The 10,232-nt window shown below is 54.7% G+C and overlaps 1 protein-coding gene across 2 annotated transcripts; it reads left to right on the forward strand.

Moving 5' to 3' along the window:
• Positions 1-838: 838 nt before the first annotated feature.
• Positions 839-9,677, forward strand: CDKN1A (cyclin dependent kinase inhibitor 1A). Of its 2 annotated transcripts, XM_032141691.2 has the most exons (3): positions 839-912; positions 6,451-6,900; positions 8,124-9,677. In XM_032141691.2, the coding sequence occupies exons 2-3, from the start codon at positions 6,456-6,458 to the stop codon at positions 8,171-8,173; spliced, it is 495 nt and encodes a 164-aa protein (XP_031997582.1). In that variant the 5' UTR covers positions 839-912; positions 6,451-6,455; the 3' UTR covers positions 8,174-9,677. The 2 variants fall into 2 exon arrangements, with proteins under 2 accessions (XP_031997582.1, XP_058288545.1); XM_058432562.1 differs by lacking the exons at positions 839-912; positions 8,124-9,677 and adding an exon at positions 7,816-8,099 and having other exon boundaries at positions 6,455-6,900.
• Positions 9,678-10,232: the final 555 nt, after the last annotated feature.

Raw genomic sequence — 10,232 nt, forward strand, 5'->3', positions numbered from 1 at the left:
CCTGGCCAACAAAGCTGCTGCAACCACAGGGTTTTTTTCTGTTGAGGTGAGTGTAGGGTGTATGGACATTGGTTCAATGTCCAATTCTTCTGTTTCCCTGGAGATCAGGTTGCCCTTTTCTGGTAGTGTCTCCAATTCCCTCCTTCCCGGAAGCATGTGACAATCAACAACTTTGTATACTTAAGTTCAGTGGACCTCAATTTCCTCATCTGTGAAATAAACGGGACTGAAAAATCATTCTGGCCTCAAGATGCTTTGTTGGGGTGTCTAGGTGCTCCAGGTGCTTCTGGGAGAGGTGACCTAGTGAGGGATCAGTGGGAATAGAGGTGATATTGTGGGGCTTTTCTGGAAATTGCAGAGAGGTGCATCGTTTTTATTATTTATGACTTTTTATTTATTAATGTCATCCTCCTGATCTTTCCAGCTGCACTGGGTAAATCCTTGCCTGCCAGAGTGGGTCAGCGGTGAGCCAGAAAGGGGGCTCATTCTAACAGTGTCGTGTCCTCCTGGAGAGTGCCAACTCATTCTCCAAGTAAAAAAAAGCCAGATTTGTGGCTCACTTCGTGGGGAAATGTGTCCAGCGCACCAACGCAGGCGAGGGACTGGGGGAGGAGGGAAGTGCCCTCCTGCAGCACGCGAGGTTCCGGGACCGGCTGGCCTGCTGGAACTCGGCCAGGCTCAGCTGGCTCGGCGCTGGGCAGCCAGGAGCCTGGGCCCCGGGGAGGGCGGTCCCGGGCGGCGCGGTGGGCCGAGCGCGGGTCCCGCCTCCTTGAGGCGGTCCCGGGCGGGGCGGTTGTATATCAGGGCCGCGCTGAGCTGCGCCAGCTGAGGTGTGAGCAGCTGCCGAAGTCAGTTCCTTGTGGAGCCAGAGCTGGGCGCGGATTCGCCGAGGCATCGAGGCACTCAGAGGAGGTGAGAGAGCGGCGGCAGACAACAGGGGACCCCGGGCCGGCGGCCCAGAGCCGAGCCGAGCGTGCCCGCGTATGTCCGTGCGTGTCCGCGAGGATGCGTGTTCGCGGGTGTGTCCTGCGTTCACAGGTGTTTCTGCGGCAGGTGAATGACGGGCGTGGGTCGGTGCGCGCTCGGCTTGCGCACACGGTGTCTCTAAGTGCGCGGGTGACGGGGGTCGGGATGTGCCGGAGACCCCGGGCTGAGAGCGGGATTGCAAGTACAGGAGTCCCCGGCCGCGCTCCCTGCCCCTGGAAACCCAGCTGGGGCGAGGGAGGGCGTGGACGGGACTGCTCCGGGAGCTCGCCTTTGGCTGCGGTTGGCTCCAGGCCCCAGGCGCAGTTTGCTCGCGGCGTGGGGATGAAGTCCGTGTCCCTGGAGGGGCCCAGGAGGGGCGAGGAAAGCGGAGTGGAGGAAGTTCGTCTAGGATCGGTCCCGGGTGGCTCTGGGATCCAATCGGCGCCACCCTGGCCCAGGTCCCGGGTTCAGGTCCTCTACGCCACTGTGTCCACCACCTGGCTGAGCGCTGAGGTCAGCGCGGGCTGTTTCCTGGCCCTTGGGAATGCGCCAGGACCCGTCCCCTAAGGACTAGCGAGGAGGTGACTCATTGTGACAAGGAGACCCCGGGGAACGGACTGTATGAGGTCAGAACCCCTCCCGGGATGGGGTACAGCGGGACTCCAGAAGCCCCCTCTCCCCTGCCCCTTCGCGGTCTCCGTCCTCCCCTCGGCACAGTGACCTATTTGGCTGGAACAGTTTGTTCCCAAGGAAGCCGGGCACCGGAGGTCCAGGACACCGCGTCGGGTCCCCGCTCCGCGGCGCGCCCTAGGGGTCGGGGAGTCACGGCCCTGCGCTGGGCGGGCTCTAACCAGCCTGTCAGTCGGGGAAGGGCCAGGGTCTCCTCTACCTCCTTCCCACCGCGGCCGGGAGAATCGCGATCCAGCTGCCCTCGGGTCGGGGCGCTGGACTCCGGGGCGAGAGCGGAGCCCACGCCTGGATGGGAGGCGGGGAGGGTTCATGTCTTTGAGGGGTGGGGGGTCTGGGGGGCACGACGCAGCTCAGGGCCTCCATCAGCTGCCTCGGGGTCTCGGGGCGTCCCGACCTAGCCCAGATTCCGTCTCCGAAAGCGACAGGGCTGAGCCGAGCAGGGGGGCGAGTCGCCTGGCGCGGACCACGGCGCGTCCTCTCCGTCCCAAACCCCTGGGGGACACTTGCGCCCTCTTCGTGAGGAAAAGCATCTTGGAGCTGGGTTTGGAACTTGGGGCGCCCAGGCTGCTTCCCCTCTCCTTGCCTCCGTCCACGTCGCGTTTCTGGGAGGACTTGTGAGCGGTTTTGTTTTCGTTGCTCCCGTCTATTTTTATTTTCCAGGGATCTGACTCATCCCGTGCTTTGGGCGTGGAGATAAGGTGGAGGGGCCGGCTCCCGGCGCGCGCGCGCAGGCGTGTGTGCGTGTGTGTGTGCGTGTGTGTGTGTGTGTGTCAGAGATGGCACAAGAGCGCGCGGTTTCCCAACAGCGGCGGGAGTTTCGGAAGCCTGGCCGGCTCAGCGTGACGTGTTCGCGGCCCCCCGTCCCCTCCCATTCTCCCCCTCCCCACCCCAGGGTGACGCGCAGCCGGAGTGGAAGCAGAGTTTTGGCGGGCGAGCAGCGCCTTGCAGGAAACTGACTCATCATTACTCCCTCCAGCGGTCCGAGGCTCTGCCCACGCACCTCCCACCCCGCGCGTGATTTCCTGGAGGCCGGCGCCCCCTCCCGGCCCTGGCGGGAATAGCACACCGGCTTTCCCGCGGAGTGGGGCTGGCCCGCGCGAACCGCCGCGGCTACCCCTGGGCTCATCCGAGATCAACCCCTATGCCATCACCATCCCTTCAAAGGGGCACTCCTTAGGTTCAACAGTATTTACTGAGCTCTTACTGGAAATTAAAATATAGCTGAAGTAAAAGGCAGGAAGGCCAATAAAGGAGGCTATTTTTAATTGTTTCTAAAACAAGCGTTTGCGTTTGTGAGTTTTCTTTGGGCTGAAAGTTATTATGAGCATGAGAGCAGATTTTGATGGGGGAGGAGAGGCCTATGAGAGCCATAAGAGAAGGAGGGGTGGTAGAAGAGGAGAGGGTGCCTGCCTAGATCCTAGTCCTGTCTTGAGCTGGCGGGAGCCAGGGAATATCCAGCTCCTTGATGAAGCCCTAGGCGGGCTCCTCCTCCTTGTGCTATGACGTATTGAGACCCAGAATGTCCATTTCAAACACACCAGTGTGTCCCCGCTTGGCTGGCACCCCAAGAACGCCCATCTGAGGAACTGTGCCAAATACTTGCTTGAATCTTCAATTTGGATTAAGTTCGAAAAAACTTCCCTAGGTGCTTGCTTGCTTTCTTTCTTTCTTGCTTGCTTGCTTTCTTTCTTTCTTTCTTTCTTTCTTTCTTTCTTTCTTTCTTTCTTTCTTTCTTTCTTTTCTTTCTTTTTCTTTCTTTCTTTCTTTCTTTCTCTTTCTTTCTTTCTTTCTTTCTTTCTTTCTTTCTTTCTTTCTTTCTTTCTTCCTTCCTTCCTTCCTTCCTTCCTTCCTTCCTTCCTTCCTTCCTTCTTTCCTTCCTTCCTTCTTTCCTTTCTTTCTTTTTTTTTTTTTGAAACAGAGTCTCACTCTGTCACCCAGGCTGGACTGCAATGGTACCATCCTGGACTCAAGCAGTCCTCCTGTTTCAGCCTCCCAAGTAACTGGGACCACAGGTGTGATCCCCCCGCCCCCATGCCCAGATTTGAGACGCAGTCTCGCTCTGTTGCCCAGGCTGGAGTGCAGTGGCATGATCTCGGCTCACTGCAAGCTCCGCCTCCCGGGTTCACGCCATTCTGCCTCAGCCTCCCCAGTAGCTGGGACTACAGGTGCCGCCATCAGGCCCGGCTAATTTTGTTTTGTATTTTTAGTAGAGATGGGGTTTCACCGTGTTAGCCAGGATGGTCTCGATCTCCTGACCTCGTGATCCGCCCTCTTCGGCCTCCCAAAGTGCTGGGATTACAGGCGTGAACCATCGTGCCCCGCCTTTTTTTTTTTTTTTGAGACAGAGTCTCACTCTGTTGCCCAGGCTGGAGTGCAGTGGCGTGATCTCCGCCTGCTGGAGTCAAGCAATTCTCCTGCCTCAGCCTCCCGAGTAGCTGGGGCTACAGGTGTGCACCACCACACCTGGCTAGTTTTTGTAATTTTAGTAGAGATGGGGTTTTGCCATGTTGGCTAGGCTGGTCTTGAACTCCTGACCTCAGATGATCTGCCCGCCTTGGCCTCCCAGAGTGCTGGGATTACAGATGTGAGACACTGCACCCAACCACCCAGCTAATTTTTATTTATTTTTATTTTTAGTAGAGACAGGGTCTCGGCTAGTTGCCCAGGCTAGTCTTGGACCCTTGGGCTCAAACGATTCTCCCACCTCTGCCTCCCAGAGTGTTAGGATTACAGCCATGAGCCACTGCCCTGGCCTCCCCAAGTGATTCTGATGGGCCTCTCTGGTTAAGAAAACTCAAAATTAGAGAGGGAGTGGGGTTCAATACTGGAGCACAGGACTCAGGGCAAACAGGCCTGGGTTCAGATCCTGGCTGTGCCACTGGTGAAGTGCGTGATGTTGGGCAAGTTACTTATCTGAGCCTTGGTTGCCTCTTCTGTAAAAAGGGAGCTAATAGATATCCACTTTTTAGGAGGATTGATATCTTTAAACTGCTTAGAACAGCCCCCAAACATAAAAATATATAAATAAATCCCAACTCATGCCTGGCAGAGGGTGGACAGAGGTTACTTGAGGGCTCTGTCCACTGTATTGGGTGACCCCTTTATGGGGCAGTGGCCTTTGGCCTTTTTAGCTGTATGACTTAGGGGCAAGTCTCATATCTCTTCCATCTCCTGCCCTTTAAACTTGGTGTGAAGTTACCAAGAGCCTCCTCTTCCAACCAGCTGGGACGTGAAACTGTGGGCTCCTCTGATCACAAGCAGTGGGGTGAGGTGGGGTGGAGCAGATGTGGCATGTGTCCCGGGCTTCCTGCCTCGGGAGGACTCAGCAGAGCTTTCACCCCCAGAGCCTGCAAGTTGGGACTTGTCCCTAGGAAAACCCAGTTGCTGCCAAGGTCGTGCAGTCACTCAGCCTTGGAGTCAAGCCAGAGCAGGCAGGTAGGTGCCAGGGCTCCCTCATGGGCAAACTCACCCTCCGTTTTCCCTCTCCTGAAGGGGGAGGAGAGGAGCCAGGTAGACCAGCCACCTTTAATTTTCTTTTTGTCTGCAAAACGGGTTCCTTGGACACAGGCAACACGGGGCAGGGGCTGCCAGGTGTCTAGACTTCAGATCACCTGATGTGCCTGGCAGGATGTGGCTCAGCCTGGGAGAAATCATCCCTTGCGCTGCCCCACCCGGCCCCTCCTTACCCCTAGGCCACCCGCCTGACGACATCCTTGGGAAAGGCCCTCAGCCTACAGCACCTGTCAGCTGCCGTCTGAAGGAGGTAGTTGGCAGGGGGAAGTGATGGGGGGAGGCTCAGTAAAACTGAAGGCAGAGAGGAATAATCATACTTCTGTTTTCCATGCACTTCTGTATACGAAGTGCTGCTGGCACGTTACCTACATTAACTCAGTTAATTCTCATGTCTATCCTCTGAGACAGTCACCATTACTATCCTCATTTTATAGATGAGGAAAATAGGGCTCAGACAAGTTAAGTTGCTTGCCCAGGGTCACCTAGTAAAACCTGGACTCCAACCCCGGTGATCTGACTCCAGAGCCCTCCTGCTTAACTACCAAGACACAGCCTTTCATTCAGCTCTGTTCTGTCTGCCCTGCTGCATGGACCCCCTGGTCAATTGCTTATGTGTCTGTAGCTATGCTCTTTAAACTTGTACATGGCCCCATTTATGGGTGAGGAAACTGAGACCTAGAGACATTAAGTGGCTTTTTAAAGCTTACGTAGTAACTGGCAGAGCTAGGACCACAACCCGGGTGCTTTTTGCCCCAAAGTCCAGGTATTTTACTTGGCAGAGCAGGGTTACCCTACTTGGGGATCTGGGTGGGGGGATTTAGGAGGCTGGAGGAACTGTCAGACTGTTCCTTCTTTTAGGAATTGACCTCCTGGCCAGGGCTGTGATTAGGAAACTGCTGGACTCTGGCAATTCACACATATTTGGGGGTCATTCACACCCACGAGGGACACCTCTGGGGGGAAAACAAATTGATTTTAGCTGATAATACCTGGTGGCAAACCGGACCCTGGTCCTTGCTCTTGCAATAAACTTGCCTTTGTTGACATTAGCTTGCCCTTCAGTTGCCTGCTCTCCCAGTGACCTTGGGGTGCCAGGCTGGCTGAGCTCTGCTGCTGGGGGTCAGGCCTCCTGTGGGAAGGAGGCAGGAAGACCAGCTGGAAGGAGTGAGAGAGACCCTCTAGTAGGAAGACGTCACCTGAGGTGACACAGCAAAGCCCGGCCAGGTAACATAGTGTTCAATCTCCGCGGTGACCAGGGTCTTCCTTGTATCTCTGCTGCAGGCGCCATGTCAGAACAGGCCGGGGATGTCCGTCCGAACCCATGCGGCAGCAAGGCCTGCCGCCGCCTCTTCGGCCCAGTGGACAGCGAGCAGCTGAGCCGTGACTGTGATGCGCTAATGGCGGGCTGCATCCAGGAGGCCCGTGAGCGATGGAACTTCGACTTTGTCACCGAGACACCACTGGAGGGTGACTTCGCCTGGGAGCGTGTGCAGGGCCTTGGCCTGCCCAAGCTCTACCTTCCCACGGGGCCCCGGCGGGGCCGGGATGAGTTGGGAGGAGGCAGGCGGCCTGGCACCTCGCCTGCTCTGCTGCAGGGGACAGCAGAGGAAGACCATGTGGACCTGTCGCTGTCTTGTACCCTTGTGCCTCGCTCAGGGGAGCAGGCTGAAGGGTCCCCAGGTGGACCTGGAGGCTCTCAGGGTCGAAAACGGCGGCAGACCAGCATGACAGGTGAGGACATGTGCAGGGAAGGACATCGTAAGGGACCAGGATTCTCAGAATCCGTGGTCCAAGGGCTGACCTGTCTGGTCCTGGTCCAGCATGCTCCTTAGGTAGAAGGAAATAGTCCCAGAGAGGGGAAGCAACCTCCCTGAGGTCACACAGCAAGTACGCAGCAAAGACCAACTAGCTAACATTTATTGGGAACGTTCATTATGCCAGATCCTTTGCCAAGCTTCTAAGGTAGATTTATTTAGTCCTTATAGCAATGTTATACCATAAGACATTCTTGTTACCCTCCCCGCCTTTCTTTTTGAGACAGGTGTCTTAACTCTGTTGGCCAGACTAGAGTGCAGTGGTACGATCATGGCTCACTGCAGCTTCAAACTCCTGGGCTCAAGCGATCTTCCTACCTCAGCCTCCTGGGTAGCTGGGAAGCTGGGAAGCTGGGACTACAGGCGCACACCACTACGCCCGGCTAATTTTTTGAGTTTTTGTAGAGACAAGGTCTCACCATGTTGCCCCGGCTCATCTTGAACTCCTGAGCTCAAGCAGTCCTCCTGCCTCAATCTCCCAAAGTGTTGCGATTACTGGCATTAGCCACCATGCCCAGCCCCTTGCCATCCTTTTAGGGCAAGGAAACCAGGCTCAGAGAGGTAGAGTGATTTATCTAAGGTCTCAAAGTGAATTTGCAGTTGGGTCAAGACTAATTATAATAACAACAACTACTGACGTTTATATGGGCCCGGCATTGTGCTGAACGCTTTCATGGATTTTGTAACAGAATCCCTATATCAGCACTGTCCAGTGACTCTGCAGGGATGGGAGTGTCCGGTGCAGGGGCCACGAGCCACATATGGCTGTTGTGCATTTGGCACACAGCTCATGTGACTGAGGAACTGAATTGTTCATTTTATTTGATTTTAGTCTGTTTAAACAAGCACACAGAGCTAGTAGTGGCTCCTCTGCCGGGCAGCTTGACTTAGGGCAGACCCATGGGTGCAGGTGCGGTGATTGATAAAATCACATCTGTGAAGCATGGTGGGACACTCCATATTACCCCTCAAGAGACAGAGTGGACGTTCCCCGAGTTCTTCCTGCCCTCAGCAGTCGGCCCCATTGACCCCATTGGCCCCAGGGAAGGGTGTCCTGGCCCCCTGCTGTCTGCCTCAGGTGGGCAGCTCCGCCGTGTCCTCTTCCTCTTGGCCTGGCTGACTTCTGCTGTCTCTCCTCAGATTTCTACCACTCCAAACGCCGGCTGATCTTCTCCAAGAGGAAGCCCTAATCCGCCCACAGGAAGCCTGCAGTCCTGGAAGCATGAGGGCCTCAAAGGCCCCCTCTACATCTTCTGCCTTAGTCTCTCAGTTTGTGTGTCTTAATTATTATTTGTGTTTTAATTTAAACACCTCCTCATGTACATACCCTGGCCGCCCCCTGCCCCCCAGCCTCTGGCATTAGAATTATTTAAACAAAAACTAGGCAGTTGAATGAGAGGTTCCTAAGAGTGCTGGGCATTTTTATTTTATGAAATACTATTTAAAGCCCCCTCATCCCGTGTTCTCCGTTTCCTCTCTCCTGGAGGTTGGGTGGGCCGGCTTCATGCCAGCTACTTCCTCCTCCCCACTCGTCCGCTGGGTGGTACCCTCTGGAGGGGTGTGGCTCCCTCCCCTCGCTGTCACAGGGGGTTATGAAATTCACCCCCTTTACTGGACACTCAGACCTGAATTCTTTTTAATTTGAGAAGTGTAAACAGATGGCACTTTGAAGGGGCCTCACCGAGTGGGGGTATCATCAAAAACTTTAGAGTCCGCCTCTAAGGTTGGGCAGGGTGACCCTGAGGTGAGCACAGCCTAGGGCTGAGCTGGGGACCTGGTACCCTCCTGGCTGTTGATACCTCCCTGTCTTGTGAAGGCAGCGGGGAGGTGGGGTCCTGGAGCAGACCACCCCCCCTGCCCTCATGGCCCCTCTGACCTGCACTGGGGATCCCATCTCGGTGTTGAGCCTTTTCCCTCTTTGGCTCCCCCTGTACCTTTTGAGGAGCCCCAGCTACCCTTCTTCTCCAGCTGGGCTCTGCGATTCCCCTCTGCTGCTCTCCCTCCCCCTTGTCCTTTCCCTTCAGTACCCTCTCAGCTCCAGGTGGCTCTGAGGTGCCTGTCCCGCCCCCACCCCCAGTTCAATGGACTGGAAGGGGAAGGGACACACAGGAAGAAGGGCACCCTAGTTCTACCTCAGGCAGCTCAAGCAGCGACCGCCCCCTCCTCTAGCTCTGGGGGTGGCACAGGCCTCCTTGAGTGGGGTTATCTCTGTGTTAGGGGTATATGATGGGGGAGTAGATCTTTCTAGGAGGGAGACACTGGCCCCTCAAATCGTCCAGCGACCTTCCTCATCCACCCCATCCCTCCCCAGTTCATTGCACTTTGATTAGCAGCTGAACAAGGAGTCAGACATTTTAAGATGGTGGCAGTAGAGGCTATGGACAGGGCGTGCCACGTGGGCTCATATGGGGCTGGGAGTGGTTGTCTTTCCTGGCACTAACGTTGAGCCCCTGGAGGCACTGAAGTGCTTAGTGTACCTGGAGTGTTGGGGTCTGACCCCAAACACCTTCCAGCTCCTGTAACATACTGGCCTGGACTGTTTTCTCTCGGCTCCCCATGTGTCCTGGTTCCCCTGTCTCTCCACCTAGACTGTAAACCTCTCGAGGGCAGGGACCACACCCTGTACTGTTCTGTGTCTTTCACAGCTCCTCCTACAATGCTGAATATACAGCAGGTGCTCAATAAATGATTCTTAGTGACTTTACTTATAATATTACTATTGTGGTTATTATACCTTATTATAAGAACAAATAAATGGGCTTTTGGGAAGGATTTCATAATTTAAAAAATAATTTTAAAAATTAAGCATTTAAATTTAGAGAATGCAGAAAACTTAGCAAACAGAAAGACTGCTGCAAAAAACAACAGCAAAACAAAAACTACTGTCACACCTCTGCAAAGATAACCACTGTCAATATTTTGGTTTGTTGTATAATCTTTTTGTAAAGAATATATTATAGCTTAACATCATTATTTATCAGATAAATGCAAATTAAGATACCACAATAAGATACCACCATACACTTACCAGAATGATTAAAAAAGACTGACAATGCCAAGCGTTGGCAAGGTTATGGAGCAAATGGAGCTCTTATTTAAAAAAACTATTTGGGCCACAGGTGCAGTGGTTCACACTTAGAATCCCAGTGCTTCGGGAGGCTGAGGCAGGCAGATCACTTGAGGCCAAGAGTTCGAGACCAGTCTGGCCAACACGGTGAAATCTCTATCTCTACTAAAAATACAAAAATT

Source organism: Hylobates moloch, unplaced genomic scaffold (genome assembly GCF_009828535.3).
Source record: "Hylobates moloch isolate HMO894 unplaced genomic scaffold, HMol_V3 SCAFFOLD_20, whole genome shotgun sequence".
Classification (NCBI taxonomy): domain Eukaryota; kingdom Metazoa; phylum Chordata; class Mammalia; order Primates; family Hylobatidae; genus Hylobates; species Hylobates moloch.